The sequence below is a fragment of the Bos taurus genome, chromosome 14 (genome assembly GCF_002263795.3).
Source record: "Bos taurus isolate L1 Dominette 01449 registration number 42190680 breed Hereford chromosome 14, ARS-UCD2.0, whole genome shotgun sequence".
Classification (NCBI taxonomy): domain Eukaryota; kingdom Metazoa; phylum Chordata; class Mammalia; order Artiodactyla; family Bovidae; genus Bos; species Bos taurus.
Genome location: NC_037341.1, coordinates 26,432,541 through 26,449,624, shown reverse-complemented (window position 1 = coordinate 26,449,624; position 17,084 = coordinate 26,432,541). Strand labels below are relative to the sequence as shown.

The following is a 17,084-nucleotide window of genomic DNA, read 5'->3' as shown; positions in this document are numbered from 1 at the left end:
GGCCTTCTAGGACACCGCACAGTTAATAAAACTATTTCCAAAAGTGGCTACACCTTCAAGGAGGTTCGAAACAGATATTCTGACTTTACTGGAAGTCTGACAAGGCTTGGTTGCTGAGCAGAGTCTGTGCTCAGTAGATACTGGATGGCGATTCGCCTGAAGGCATGCTCATTTTTTCAACATCTGTTGAGTCTTATCTGTCAATGAAGCTCTTCGAAAACACGGTGAAGCAGTTAGATTTGCTTTTATTCTTCCTTTGGTTCCTTTTGAATAAAGAGGGTTCTGATTCAGGAATATACATAGATCACTGTCATCTTCTAACTCATTAAATTCATAAAGAGTAAGGAACTTGCAAACCAATGCAAGATTTTCTAATGTATAAGCATACTGGTGGGTAACATGGGCCAACACCCCGATTTGTTCAAGTCCTGAATTACTTTACCCAAGAATTTTAAAAAATATTGCCATAGATTCAGGAAAACTGTCACTGTAGTGGAAGAGCTGTATCAATACTAAAGATCGTCTCTCAGTTTTTTAAATATCTTTTATGATCAACTGAAATACTGAGCTGCTAACCAAAATACTTCAGCAAAAGTATTTTAAGTTATTAATTTTAAAATTAACTTATTTGAAAAATAGGAAAAGAACTTTTTTACGCTGCTTCCGTTCAAGTTCTTTTTAAAGCCAGTTCTATCAGTTACACAGAGGACCCTTTGGTAAGGTTGCACAGGTAGCGAAATTAAACCAGGTTTCCCTTTGAAAGTCATTATTAACATAAATACAAATAATATACAGGTGTCACAAAATGTCAAGTAAGAGACGGGCTATCAGGCTTATCACATCCAAGCTCAACTTTGCCAGCAGCTAAGTTTTCGGCTTGAAAATGTTACCATTCCTTTTAGCTCTGATGGAGTGACATTCACTTAATTTCATTTCAGCAGAGTCTTTAATTTGTGTGAGGCCTCTTGACAATGAATGATGAGCTAACAGAATCCATGAAGACCCTCCACCACTTTCAGAGGGTCCCCTCCTGTCCATAAGGGACAAGGAGATGGCCCTGCCTCCTGCGCTCCCATGGAGGGGGCAGAGAACACAAATGCCCCTCAGCCCAGCAGCTTCTCAAGCGTCTCCTTGGTGACGGGAGAGTTGAAGACACTGCCTGGTCCTTGCTTTCTGAGAATCTACCACTTTGATCATAAGCGCATCCAGTGCAGGTAACAGCCATTCTCTGTGACCTGCTCTGTGTTGGGGTAGAATTATTATTTGCCATTTTCACCATGATTTATTCCAGGAAAGATGAACAGAGACTGGTCAGTAGATAAGTTCTTGTGATGTATATTTGAAGTATGGATTTAAAGACTAGGCAAAGAGCAGACCCCATGGACTATAGCCTGCCAGGCTCCTCTGTCCATGGAATTCTCCAGGTCAGAATACTGGAGTGGGTAGCCATTCCTTTCTCCAGGGGATCTTCCAACTAAGGGACTGAACCCAGGTCTCCCACACTGCAGGTGGATTCTTTACCATCTGAGCTACAGGGAAGCCCAAGAATACTGCAGTGGGTAGCCCATCCCTTCTCCAGCTGATCTTCCCAACCCAAGAATCTAACGGGGGTCTCCTGCATTGCAGGCATTTTCTTTACCAGCTGAGCTACCAGGGAAGCCCCAGTGAGCAGTTCAGAAGTGGACAAATGTAATTATATTCTAACTCTGAACAATGATATTGCATTCTATCAACAACTCTTGATCGTTGGAAAAAACAATTATTCATTTGCTAATCAGAGCTTTCCGTGGTGAGACATGAATGAGTTATGGGTATGCCAGGTCCTTGGGGCAGCTGACAGGCTGAGAGTCAGGATCCCAGGACTGGTCACCTGTGGCAGTGGCCAGCCTTCTTGGCTTACCCCAGTATGATACACAATTATTATCATTTTCTATATGTGCCATTGTGTGAAAATGGTTAGGGAACACTACCGTATATAACAGAAAAACTATCTGGATAACAGATTCTAACCCATTAATAAAGTGTTGTATAAACAACAGAAAATCCTTTGGAATCTCCCAGTGACAATTCGATTACTGGATGTTGACAGTTAAACAAACTGTACTCACCAATGAAGAGCTATTTTGTAGTAAGAATCCACTATCTGGGAGCACAGAAACTAATAACAGACAACTCAGATGAACGCAGATGATTACACCTTCAGGAAACGGTGCCATAAATGTCTCTTATATGGACCACTGTGGAGATGGGCCCCTACTCAGAAGGCACAATTACGTTTCATAAGAAAATTAGTGTTCACCTAAACCTGAATGGGTTTCTGAAAGTGTGTTAGTCATGCAGTCAGTCCCACTCTGTGACCTCATGGACTGTAGCCCAGCAGGCTCCTCTATACATGGAATTCTCCAGGCAAGAATACTGGAGTGGGTTGCCATTCTCTTTCTCCAGGATCTTTCTGACCCAGGGACTGAACCCAGGTCTACTGCATTGCAGGCAGAGCCTTTATCGTCTGAGCCATTTCTTTAATTTAAGACTAAAACTACCATCTGGAGAGACTAGTTACAGCCATAGTGTTTCTCTTCCTCATGTTTTAAAGATTATTCTAAGTGTTCCAATTTGTTTTGTGGATTGAACACCAAAATAGTACAAACTGCTCTGAGAAGGGTCTTAGGGATGGAAAACTCCACCCTAAATAGGATAATTCAGTCAGACTTTTTCCTTTAAACAGAACTAGATTTTGTTTGTTTTTAATTAAAAGAATAGCTGGCTAATCCAATCCCATTAATTTAGGAATAAAAGAAGCTAATTCAAAGAACCAGCTGCAACAGAAAGCTTTTAAGTGCTCTTTTTGTTGGTACCAGTCTTCAGCAAAAAAATTTACAGCCATGAATGTACAGAATATTCTTTTCCATCTCAAACTCTCAATTAATAAGAGATCAAATTAATCTATAGAAGTCAACATTAAAGGATTTAAAAAATCTTTTTGTACCTTTGAAAAACTCATCTAAACACCCAAGACATGCTGAATAACAATATCTTTGCTTCTTAAATGTACATTAAAAATAAAAACAAGTGATCAAAACCCATCTTGTAAACTACAGAGTGAACAGAGGCCTGAGGGTGACAGAGTCACGTCATGTCTACTAGGAAACCATACAGCACTGTGGAGAGGAAAGCCAACCAAACTCCAACCACTGCTACAGTATGTTATCCCAAGATACTCCTACTGGGGGAAAAAAAAAAATCTAAAAAAAATCACGAAGTCCTGACCATCTCTTGGGAAGAGTATGTAATAGACCTGGTCTAAAACTCCAGATCAAATTCAAGGCCTTATCATGCACTAAACTTCTAAGTGTCTGCACAAATTGGGCCAATTCCAGATATCCACTTAACTTAGTGAGAAAAACTGCACCTACAAGCCCTTGGAGGCAAAAACCTACAAACCCTGGAATACAACTGGATCATCATCATGGAGCTAAAGTTTGGCCCAACGGCTTACAACACGGCAGTACTTACAAACAAAAGGGAAAAGCAAACACTTGAAACTCAGTGGAAGTATCATGAACGTACTCTGCTGTGATAACAAAGACACCAGCCAACAACAGAAGAGTCAGGAAGATAGCAGCAACTTTTAAGTAAACTCAGGAGCAAACATGTCACAGGATTTGACAGGCTTTGCAAACACCCTTTAAAGGGATCTGCTGGACTCAGAGCATCAGGAATACTGAGTCGGTTAACAATTTTATCCAGGTTCAAGGTAAGCACCAATATGATCACTGACCAAGTCCATCATCTTGAGTCCCTCCAAGAGCTTGCAGTTCCTGTTCTTCAGCCTGTGGGCTTCATCGATGACTACACATCGCCAGGGAATATTCCGCAGCTCAGGACAATCGGTCAGAATCATCTCAAATGTAGTGATGATGGCATGGAACTTATATGACCCCTTTATCACTCGACCCTATAATAAGGACTCTGTGTTACTGTTTAGCATTGAAGATTACGTTAATAACTTTAAGGATGAATAAACAGCATAAGATAGATAGATATATATGTTTATCCTTTTGGGAACATCTTTATTTATACTTTGTTTTCAAGTTATTTTTGGAGATTTTAAGCTCTCACGGTACAAGAGAGTTTTAAAATCTTTCCTTTTTTTAAGGAAGTTTGCAATTTGTTGGTAAAATTTCCAATCGAGTTTTTTATAGATAAGATGCAGTAAGTGCGCCTATTCTGGTTACATCCTATAGACTCCAACAGGTGAAAGGCCAGAGGGACTATGTACTAAGGCAACGGTTTTAAAAATGTTTTTACTTTTTAAACTTTTTTTTTTTTTCATTTTGTGACTTAGTTTTCACTTTTAACGTGCTAACATGAAAAAAGGATTCAACTCAGGACAGAACTTACAACAACTTTCCAAATGTAAAGATAAACACCAAAACACATTTTAATATTCTTCTCCTTTAAGTAATTGTAGGTCAGATTTTACAGTCAAAGCAAATAAATATAGAACACAAAACTCTGTCCTATTTCCAGTTATAGGACTTGCATTTCACCTATTGCTTAAAACTATTTTATTATAGCACATACTATTTATTCTTCTTTCTCTGTCACTTATAATGCTTCAGGGTCAACATCAAAGATAATTTCATACAGATAACTAGAATTAGTTAAAAGTCATAGCAACTGGTACTAAGAGCCACAGTATAAATTATTCCCTCTGGGTATATTCAATGCACCAGTTAATGTTAGGTGCCTAATATTTTTCACTTCTAGAAACAATAAAGAACACAATATTCTTCCCATTCCCATTTAATAACTCTTTTTTGGTTTCACTTTCTTTTAGGGTTTAAAAAATAAACCAAATTAGGCTATCAATGCATTGAATGATTTTCAGCAGTCATCCAAGGTAAAAAAAATTTCACGTGTTCTAATAATTAGAAAGACCAAGGCTATAAAAAGAAAGACCTGTCATCATAAGATAAGGAATTATAGTCCAAACATAAATTGAGTAAGAAATCTAAACAAAATTTCTCTAGTTCTGCAAAATCTAGACGTTCCCCTAAAAGGTCTGAAAAGCATTTGAACATTCAATGTGTTAAAGCGCCCCTATGTGTAAGGGCGGTGCGCCTGAGACACTTTACCTGGGGATCTTTGAAGTACATTTCATACAACTGAATGGTCCGACGACTAGCTTGACTCCCATGGTACACAACCACGTTCAATTCTGTCCAGGTCCGGAATTCCCTTTCCCAGTTGGGGATTGTGGACAATGGGGCAATTACTAAAAAAGGGCCATGGATTCCTTTCAAATATATCTCATAGAGAAATGTAATGGACTGGATAGTTTTTCCCAAACCCATTTCATCTGCTAAAATGCAGTTTCGCCTTTGGGAGGGAAATAAAACAAGGAAACTTTCATGAGTACACATACAAGACAGCACTTTCTCGTCACAAGGTAAGTGTATATATCCATTAAACTCATAAATGCATGCCTTAAATGCTTCTTTAAATACAATGAGATACATTTTCAAACAAAATGTTCGGAGACACAGAAAATTACTTCTACATACTTCAATCAGTCTCTACATTAGTACATGCTACTTAGACAAACATTAAGCATACGTCCAGTGTTTGCTTTTTTAAATAATTTTTATTAGCAAGTTAAAATGTTGCTATACTTGATCAGTATTCTCAATAACTGCAGAAGAGCTATTATAGGCTTTCTTTAAAAGGTGAAGAAAAATGCATTTTACATACATGTTGTACCAATTGAAAAGTAGCCAGTTTACTCCCTCCAACTGGTATTCCCTGAGTTTGTTATTGTTTTTATACTCCCTGGAACTCTCCGATTTCTTCCAGTCATCAGCAGGGGGTCGCTCCTGTTTCAAATACAGGAAATCCCGTTAGTGGTTTCTCACAGACCACACCACCCGGCTGTGTGCAAATGTGACCCTCCGCCACCCGCCAGTCCTCACCACACGCTCTGTCTCTGGCTCCCGGGACATGAGCTTTTCAAACTCTTCGATCTTGGCTTGGTCTATGTCCTGCCTCAGCTCCCACGTGCTGTCTTCATAAGGCAGTGAGCACCACTTCACCAGATAGTGAGTCACAGGCTGGGCCGGGTTTAAACACAGCAGAATGATGTATGAAAAACACGCACTCTACTTCACTTACGGACAGACACTATCCCAGCAACAGCAAGACGGAGCTGGGAGATGTTTTAAAACAGTGACCGCTGAATGAGGAGCCCTTGGTTAGTGTCTAAAGGAACTAAAAATACAGGTAAGTCCCCACATATGAACGAGCTCTATTCCAAGAGTGCATTCATAAGTCCAACAAAGTTAGCCCAAGTACCCAACTTGTGTGTGTGTGTGTGTGTGTGCGTGTGTGTGTGTGTGCATCTACTCCACTGGCAGGTGGATTCTTTACCACTGCGCCACCTGGGAAGTAGACTAATACAATAAGCTGTATATACCTCTGCTTTTACACTTGCTTCCAAACATCCTGGGTTTGAAATAAAGATACTGTACTCTATAACAGTACTGTACAAAAGGTCAACCATTTGTCGAGGATGCACACACATGACAACATATGCCAGACACATGAACTAACCTATGTGACTGGACATGCAAACACACGTCCACACCTTTGAAAATTTGCAACTTGAAGGTTCGTATGTAGGGGACTTACTGTAATATTATTAAATATGGTCAGAACAAATTCATTTTTATCTAAGCCACTGGTTAAGTCATGTTCAAAAGCCAAAAAGTATATAGAAATAGCTAGTAAATAACAAAGCTGAATCTGAACCTTATTATTATCTGTGTGATCATTAGGCAACTGATTCAGACTCACAGGGTAACTCATCTTGGTGTGTTTACATATTTACCTAACCGGCTACTTTCTTAAACAATGAGAAACAGGCTTGAACTTATTAGAATTTCTTCCTTTTTCTTAAAGGGATACTGTCTGCATGCAATTGCTTTAAAGTGATGTGTTTGAGCTCTAGAAAACTGGAGAGCAAAATACCTTGGGTAATGCAGACCAAGAAGATCTCCTTTGCCTTTCTTCTAGAAAACATTTGGGTTTTTGGATCTTCATTTTAGGACAGAGGTACTGATTATTAAGCCCTAAAACTAATAGTAAATTGATAAATCTCAGCTAAATTTAGACCAAGGCTGTGACCTGGCTGTGATGTTACAAACATTTGCTGTACTATATAAATATAATATGGGGAAAAAAAATTTTTTTTAAGTACAGCTAAGCAAAACAGAAAGGTAAACATCGTATTACAGATATGGTCTTTGAAACATCATGGACCCTGTGATACAGAATTTGGAGTAAAAATGGGACTTCACTGCAGACTCTCACTAGACAAGCAAGATTCAAACATCCAAACACTTTATGCAGTTTAATTTACAAGAAGAAGCTAAGTGACAGACCTCATGGTGGGTAGGCATATCCTTACTAAGACACAATGCTCAGAAGTCACTAGACGCGTGTTTATTCTTACGCAATGAGTAGGGTGCCCTACCAACTGCCCTTTACAACCTCTTTGGGTTCTTCAAAGAAAAACGGGCATGCTGAGACTCAGATCTCACAAAAAGAAGGATTCTATAGCATCCTCCATGAACCATGTTAAATGAGGCCCATCAACTTCATTAGTGATGTCTTCTGTTACTTAACATTGAACTGTGTTTTTGCTACAAGAACACTCTTACAAGGGGAATTCGTGCTACATAACAGATTTACACCAAAATATAGTAAATTCCTTATTGATTGTATCTGGAACTGTGCAAAGTGTCAGTGCTCTCTGCTTCACATTGAAAACTGATTTCTTTTAAAAAGCTCTCAGACTAAAACAAACAACATTTTTACTGTGATTATTAAGTCCCAAAACTAATAGTAAGTTAGTATATTTCAGTTTGGTTTAGACCAAGTGTGTCATAATACAAGGCTGTGAGCAGGACCAGATCTTGGGAGTTCATGATGGTTCTCCATAAACACACGTAAGCGGTCTGAGCCACTGCCCCCTAAGACAAACGGTCCTCTGTTACCTCTCCCCGGTCATCTGTGCTACGTGCAAAGTCCATTATCCGGTCAACCTCCACATAATCTGGATTAAAAAGCTCATCTTCAATCTACACCAACGGAGAGAGAAAAAAAAAAAAGTTAAAATGTTTATTTAACTCCTGAGAATAAACACTATTTCACTTTTCATCAGGCAGTACTATTTGGGGTCACAGCAATACAAAATTTATATTTGGCAAAGGTCTGTTATATTAATTGAAATGCTATAATTTAGCAAAATCACTCCCCATGAGGAAATCAAGAGTTCTCAGACTTTGTTAACTGGGTCTTTTAATTACTGTGTGAGACCTTTTTACTGTGAGAGAATGTTTAAGAATATTTTAAATCAAGTGTGAAATTACAATTCACTAATGAGCAATCCAAAAGGCTTATGGCACGCAATGCATGTAGCATTCGAGACTGTAGTTTGCAAAAGAGATCAGAACTGTGCACAGTAAGTGCTACCAGAGTCTTGTAACTGTCTGATGCCTTACAGCATCATTTGCAGAATGTTATTCAAAAGCTAAAAACACTGAGACCAGTGAACTCCACATTTAAGCATGAACGGAGTTTATGTTGTTTGGTCACCTTTGCCAATCAGTATTAGTACCTTATTTGAATATAATCTTGGCGTACATCGAAGTGTTCTCACATGATTTATTTGTATTGAACACAGAGCATTTGGCTAAAAGTATTGAGGATAAAGAAATGAGGCTTTAAACATTGGGTTCTCTAGCTGAGACATTAACAATCTTTACAGAAGTCAAGTAACGCTGCTTGTCTGCAAACTGATCTCACGTAAAAGAAGAGAATTTGGCTCAAAGGGAAGTTACAGACTAAGCCATACTTTAAAGAAGTCAGAGTCAGATAATTTAGAAAAAAAAAAAAAAAAAAAGACACATTACTATGTGTTCCCAGAGATTAATTTATCAGCAACATAACTTCATTAAAATGCTTTGCAAAAACATTAGATACTGTCCACATCCCCGGAGCTGCAGGTCAAAGAGCCGCCTGGTTACAGTCAACTTCAGGATAACAAACTTCCTCTGGGGTCCTGTGCCCACACACCCAATTTGGATGCTGTGAACTGTGAATCATGAAACAAAACCCAGAAATACCAAGAGTGTGTTTCAATTGCCTCAGGTCTTTACCTGGAGTTCATGACTAAGGCAACAAAAACCTCTGAAACAGTTTGTTAATTTGAAGTGTTTATATATTAAATGCATTGGCTTGTCAAAGCTTCGAGATTTAGGTGCCCAATATCTACGTATTATTCATGTACAGCATAAACACTAAACCTTTCCACAAACTAGGATTTTATGATAAAAGCTCTAAGGCAACTTGTTCTTAAACAGAATCCTCTATTGAATCTGAATTAAAATCCTTAACTTTACTCCTAAACATATTTATCCTTCAAGCAAGTAATCAATGCCACCACACCTGTGATTTCCAGTCTTAATAATTTTTCTAAATAGAGAGTTATAGTTGCAGTGACTTAAAAGAAAGCCTAAGTAACCCCATGGATGGAGGAGCCTGGTGGGCTGCAGTCCATGGGGTCACTGAGAGTTGGACACGACTGAGCAATTTCACTTTCACTTTTCACTTTCATGCATTGGAGAAGGAAATAGCAACCCACTCCAGTGTTATTGCCTAGAGAATCCCAGGGACGGGGGAGCCTGGTGGGCTGTCGCCTATGGGGTCGCACAGAGTCGGACACAACTGAAGCGACTTAGCAGCAGCAGCAGCAAGGTGAATCAGAAAAGGCAAAAGTGGTCATGACTAAAAATCTCAAAGTAGCAGAACTGGTGCCTGAAGCCAGGACCATCTCTAGGACACGACAAACAGGTGAGTGAGTGAGTGAGTAAGTGAGTGAGTGTGTGTGTGTGTGTGTGTGTGTGTGTGTAAAGGATCCAGAATTGATATCCTTCTCTGTTAAACCTCAGATCCTCTTTTCAGACACAAGCTTATGCTCCTATTCAGGACAAAGCTTAAGATTTACCGTTACCAAGTTACCAGGAAGATAATATATTTCAACCTTGTAATTGTCCCGTCGCTAAATGTCTGATTATTTGCAACCCCAGGGACTGTAGCATACCAGGCTCCCCTGTCCTTCACTGTCTCTCGAGTTTGTGCAAACTCATGTCCATTGAGTCGGTGATACCATCCAACCATCTCATCCTCTGCTGCCCCCTTTTCCTCTTGCCCTCAATCTTTCCCAGCATCAGGGTCAGGTGGCCAAGTTTACACTACACCTTTGGGGGCATGGAGTTCAGATTCCAGGAGACCCCAGACTTGTCACCTGAGAGGATAAGTCTGGACTCTATGACGTAAAAGTACCGCACACTCATCTGTCTGTGACCCCCTCCCCCATCTCCAACAAGGGGTCAGGGTGTGAAGTTGGCCGTGAAACAGGTATGATTTTGCATCAAATTTCACACTTTTTTTTAACAGTTTACATTCTGTTAAACTCCTTCATGGAGAGGAAAATGAATGAGTCAGCCAGGTTAGTCTTTCAATGTGAAGGTTTCTCTTTTTATCTGCTCGAGGCTATAAATGAAAGCAAACAGGTGATCATAGGTCTAGGGACCCCTGGAGGCAGCCCACGAGAGTCTTGTTTATGTAACTGACTATGCTGGAAGAGAACCATGGCTCTTCCTAAACTATGCAGGCATTCTTTCCTGCCCTAGATATTAGTCAGCCAGTCAGTGTTCGTTGCTCAGTCGTATCCGACTCTTTCATGGGCTGTAGCCCTCCAGGCTCCTCTGTCCATGGGATTCTCCAGGCAAGAATACTGGAGTGGGTGGCCATTCTATTCTCCAGGGGATCCTCCTGACCCAGGGACTGAACCCGGGTCTCCCACACTGGGGGCAGATTCTTTACAGTCTGAGTTACCAGGGAAGCCCTAAGTATGGGTACCTTGTTATCTTAATTGATAATCTAGGATAAAGGGGAGGGAGGTAAAGATATTAGATATTGTATCAACTTCTGTACCACAGCGTATCATCTGTGAAAAGAAGGTCAGCAAACTCTCTGACTTTAACAAGAGAAATGTCACACACCTTCCCCAATCCAAACAAACATTTACATCCTAGACCTTAATACTAATCGTAGAGTTTTTGAGTTTGTAATCTGCTAAACCTTTTTTTTTTTTTTAATTTTCTTTTGGATGTGAACCATTTTTAAAGTCTTTACTGAATTTGTCACCATATTGATTCTGTTGTTTATGTTCTGGTTTTTTCACCACAAGGCAGGTGGGATCTTAACTCCCTGACCAGGGATTGAACCTGTACCTCCCGCAGCAGAAAGCAAAGCCTTAACTGGACCGCTAAGGAAGCCCCTCACCTGCTACATCTTAGTAAGCCTTTTGTCTACTTATTTTTTCACTGTCTATTAAGTGTATTTTCATTACAAGATTGAATCATACCACCATATTTCCACATAATCTCAGAAGGACCAGTATCTTCTAGACTAAGCAACAGGAAGAATGAGAAATTTCCTGTTTACAAATTATTTTAGCAATAACCAGTTACCAATATGCAAGTAACAGCACCAAATGAGGCAAACTAGTTTCTCTTAATAATATGCTGACATGAAATTCAAAATTTAGAACACTTTAAAAATGTAAATATTTTAGGAAATTAACCAGGTTTTCCATACCTCTGACAGGAATTTGTTCTGGCCTTGCTTTGCCTTAAATCGCTTAATCTTTTGCTGAATTCTCTTATCTTTTTCCAGATCTTCTATGGACGCCCATTGACAATGAAGATAAGAGCTAAAAAAATAAAACGATATACTTGAAACAGAAAATAACTGATCTTTATGATACATGTTCATTATCATTCTCCCCACAAAATCAACTACATAAATGATTGACAGAATAACCTGTTTAATTACTTACTCATAGAGGCTGCTGAGGCACATTTCAATATAACTACTAATGGTTAACAATAAGAGAAAATAATCAATAACAGATACTAAAATTTGCCTTCTGCGCTGGGTCTGCAGTTCTCTTACCCATTTCCCATTAAAAAGAAAGAAAGAAAGAAAAAGACCTAATAACAAGCTATTTTCATAAGTGAATGGATTTTACTCCAACACAAAACAATTAGCACTACAAGGTGGCTTTAATTATGGATTTGTTTTGAGCCTTTTATCATTAATTGAGAAATAAAAGGCTTCTGTCAAGTTTAAAGAATTCAAATTTAAAACAGCAAAGGTAAACCTCATTTCCTCCTTCTAAAACAACTGGGGAGAAAAGGACCCGCCAGCTCTAGAACACCAGTACCCCCAGCCCTCTCCTTGTTAGTCCTTCTGCCAGGACCTCTGAGATGATGCCCCTTGGGTCCCTTGTGAATTGTTCACTCTCCAATGGCTACTCTCTTCTCTCACTGGTTAGTCTCCTCCTGTTCAGACTCACCACCAGCCTGCTCTGAGCAGGTGCTGGGTCTTCTCTAACCTGAACTTGAATACTCCCCACCCCACCTTTCCGTTTTCATCCCCAAGACTCACAGGTATACAGTTAATGTTGTATGGTACCTTTGACTTCTTTCATTTAGTTATTTCAATATCCTTTAGTACTATCATCCTCTCCCTACCCCACACCCCTATAACCTTGCCTGTCTCTTATTTCTCTTTTTAGTGATGACATTTTAAAAAATGAGGTGCTTTCAAAATCAAGATACTACTACTCTTAGAAATTATGTGGCCACTACAAAAGTCTTTCAAAAAATGATTAATGATATGGAAAAGGCTGATGACATTAAATATCATATCATTTTTATTTATATAACATCTAATATCCATTTTCATAGGTAGGACAGATTTAGTCCTACAGTGGACTGAGGGAGATAAGGATTTTAAATACATATGCCTTGTATAGATATGAATTGATAGACGCCCTGTATGCGCGCACACACACACACACACACTCAGGGAAAAGACTCAATGAAAATGCATCAAAATGCTAGTAATGATCATTCTGGGTGGTAAGATTGTAAATATTTTTTACTTTTGACTTGTATTTTCCAAATTTTCAATAAATAACATGCAATACTGTTATAACCAAAACTAAATATTATAAACATCACCTAGTCTCGTTTCCTAATTATTGGATAGAAAAAGGTATTTGAGCACTCAGCACCTTTGTCCTGGCTGAGGTGTACATGCCTTTAAAAGCGCTGCCAGGCCAGCCACGAGGGAGATGCAGGCCCTTCAATAGCTGGTCCAGCCCTGCTCCCCCTCCGGCAAACTAAGCTGAAATTTTGGGCAGTGAAATCAGCTCCCACTAAATGGAGAAAAACCACAGGCTTCTCCACCAGGATCACAAACAAGGCAAGGATACCTATATGTCCTCTACTGTTCAATATCACATTCTAGGCATTGGCCAATGCTTTTAGATGAGAGAAAATAAGAGGAGTGGTAATTGGAAAATAAGAACTCTATTTGCAGACAATATGACTGCATAACTGGAAAACCCTAGAGGATCAATTAGGAAACTAATTCAAATAATAAAATAAAATAATTCAGTTACATAGCAGAATATAAAATTAACAGACAGAAGTCAAATGCCCCCATTTACACAAATAAAACAGAAGAAATAATGACAGTGAAAACCTCTTTTACAGTATCAACAGAGAAAAAATACTTAGTAATAAATTTAATAAGGAACATGTGAAACTTGTATAAGGAAGCATTTAAGATCCTCCTAAAAGACACAGAAAGCAAGTTGAGCCAAGAAAGACATCCTTGCTTTCAGATAGCAAGACTCAATATCGTAAGTCATAAATTTGTTATTTAACACAATGTAAATAAAAATATAAACAACTATTTTAATGGAGTTAGACAAGTGAATGCTGCATTTATATATAAAAATCAACATGCTAAACATCCAGAAAAACCATAAAAAGGAACTGTCTTAGGGGAAACTCCAATAAACCGGATAACAAAATACTTATAAAGCCTCTATAAGTAAAATAGTATGCTATAATGTGTGAAGAGACAGATCAAAGGATTAAAGACAGACATGGACCCAATAAATATGTATCTTTAGTCCATGATAAAGGTTGCATCTCAATCACCAGGGCAAAGACGGACTTTTTAATGATGAGGCTGAAACAACAATATTTGGAAAAGAATAAAATTAGAGTTATGCTTTACACCATGTACCAAGTGAATCAAGAAACTAAACAGAGAAGATAAAAACATGCAAATATTACAGAAAAACACAGAAAATTCCTCTTTAGCCAGGGGTAGGGAAAGGATTTCCAACTATGATTCAAAAGTAAGATCTAATAAAAAGAAAGATGAACAAATCTGAATACAAAAAACTTTTTAAAAAAAAGTACAACAACAAAAGTCAAATGACAACTGAAACTGGGAAAAGATAGCTGCAATATATAATATAGATTAAGGACTAATACCGCATACATATAAAGAACTGTTAAAAACTGAAGGAAGCACAACAGAAAACTGGGCAAAAGATCTGAACACATAACTGACAGGACAAGGTACAAAAATGGTCATTAAACTTACGAAAAGACGTTCTAAATCACTCACAATCAAAGAAACTGCTACTTAAAACCACACTGAAATACAATTTCCCACAAAAAGTAAACACACACAAACACACACACTCTACATTGGAAATGTTGTGTGGAAATGCGTGATCTCACACTTAAAACCACACTGAAATACAATTTCCCACAAAAAGTAAACACACACACACACACACACGCTACACTGGAAACGTTGTGCGGAAATGCGTGATCTCACACAGTATTGGTAGGAATGCAAACAGAACTATTAGACATTGCAAAATTCCCTAGGAGAACTGCATTTATGTTTGCCTTTTGATCTAGCAATCCCAGTTCTAAAAATTCACCCTGAAGCTATGCCTCCAACAATTCAAAAATATGTAGGCATGAAAATATATATTGCAGCATTATCTGTAACTATTACATATCAGAAGCCATTTACAAGCCAGCACACATGGGAGATTGGCTGGGTAAGTTATCACGCAGATGTGCAGGGGAGTACTAGGCAGCTGTAACAAAGAATGAGGAAGACCCTATGAACTGATGTTGAGTAACGCAATACTCGTAGTATTGTGAAAAAAGCAAAGTGCCAATGTGTACTGATGCTATTCTTTTGTGCTTAAGAAAGAAAGGGAAATAACATATAAAATAAACCAACCTATCGATTTGCCTATCTCCATATTCATGCCACAAATTACAGGAAGGATAAATCTGAGATTAACGAGAAGGTAAGTAGGAATGGGGTGGCAAGGAAGGGAAGACGGCACTTCTTTGGGTATCGTCTTGTGTACAATTCTGACTACTGAACCGTGTTAGTATTTCATGAACTTGAAAAAAAACAAAAAAATCAAAGGATGGCTGCTGCTGCTGCTGCTATGTCACTTCAGTCATGTCCGACTCTGTGTGACCCCACAGAGGGGGTGGAGCCTAAAATGGATTACAAATACAAACAGAAACTAAGGAGCCAAAAGTAGTGTTAGTCACTCAGGTGTGTCCAACTCTTTGTGACCTCATGGACTGTAGCCCGCCTGGTTCCTCTGCCCATGGGATTCCCCAAGCAAGAATACTGGAGTGGGTTACCATCCGCTCCTCCAGAAGATCTTCCCGACCCAGGGATCGAAACTGGGTCTCCTGCATTGCAGGCAGATTCTTTATCGTCTGAGCTACCAGGGAAGACCATAATGAGAAAAACTGAGTATCAAATAAATAACATCCCACTGAAGCAGGGCAGGAAGAAGGACTAACCTGACCAAAAAGCACTTAGAAACAGCACTTAGACAACAAAAAATGCTAACAAATACTGAACGAAGATGCTGCTGCTGCTCCCGCCAAGTCACTTCAGTCGTGTCCAACTCTGTGTGACCCCACAGACAACAGCCCACCAGGCTCCCCCGTCCCTGGGATTCTCCAGGCAAGAACACTGGAGTGGGTTGCCATTTCCTTCTCCAATGCATGAAAGTGAAAAGTGAAAGGGAAGTCACTCAGTCGTGTCTGACTCTTTGTGACCCCATGGACTGCAGCCTTCCAGGGTCCTCTGTCCATGGGATTTGCCAGGTAAGAGTACTGGAGTGGGATGCCATCGCCAAAGCTAGCAGGCTTCATTTTCACATAAATATGGTCTAGTAATTCTGAATCCATTTCTTATATATTCCAGGATTAACAAATAAGAAAAGGTATTATGGATCCTATGTCTACTGTGACAGGTTTCTCACAGTAAAAAACAGAGAGCTATTAATATTAGAAGGGGAAAGAACAGAATGAATCCCGTGGTATTGAAATAAAATTGGAACTATCACTATAAAGACACTGTTCTTCCTTGTTGGCAGGTAGGCAGGTAGACAGAAATGTGTGGGTACATACAATGAACATTTATGTGTGTAACATGTTATGTGTGTAACATGTTATGTGTATATGTCATACACACACACATTACCATATACACACGCACGTGGATGCCCTTCCTAAGCCCAGAAGCAATGACTCCCCAGCAGCAGTGAACACACCTAGTTAAACCTTGGTTTCTACATGCTCTTCTCCAGTAAAAACAACCAAGGCACCTAAGAGAAAGGACCAATTCCAGGACTTGAACAGGAAGTTTCGAGATGCGTCAGGAACATCTTCTGGTGCCAGAAACTAAGGAAGTGCTCGAAGAAGGACAGGGACAAGGTAAGCGAGGGAGGAGACAGCCCGATGGGCTTCCACCGGCCAGGTCTGGGATCAAGTGAGCAAAGGAAATAATGCTATGACAGTAAGGGATTATGATCCCCTGAATAACATAAGACTCCACACAGGAATTTTGTACTGCTGTTGCAATTTTTCTGTAAATCTATTTCAAAATTATGTCAAAATGAAAGGTTAACAAAAAGTTTTCATTTTATGGAAATTTTAACTTCCTTTAGAGCTCTATAACATCAGAGAGGAAAGCTATTTTTTAGCACCACGCTGCTTCATCTCACATGACTGATGACTCATCTCCCTGGCTGG

At 39.2% G+C, this 17,084-nt stretch overlaps 1 protein-coding gene across 3 annotated transcripts in view; it reads right to left on the bottom strand.

Moving 5' to 3' along the window:
• CHD7 (chromodomain helicase DNA binding protein 7) overlaps positions 1-17,084 on the bottom strand; it is a 190,619-nt gene that overhangs the window by 38,996 nt on the left and 134,539 nt on the right. For all 3 annotated transcript variants that reach the window (XM_025001824.2, XM_059874422.1, XM_059874421.1), the window contains exons 8-13: positions 11,725-11,839; positions 8,055-8,138; positions 5,973-6,110; positions 5,755-5,876; positions 5,139-5,382; positions 3,779-3,955 (exon numbers count right to left, since the gene is read on the bottom strand). In XM_025001824.2, the coding sequence (XP_024857592.1) occupies positions 3,779-3,955; positions 5,139-5,382; positions 5,755-5,876; positions 5,973-6,110; positions 8,055-8,138; positions 11,725-11,839 (880 nt within the window). The remainder of the gene's footprint in view (positions 1-3,778; positions 3,956-5,138; positions 5,383-5,754; positions 5,877-5,972; positions 6,111-8,054; positions 8,139-11,724; positions 11,840-17,084) is intronic.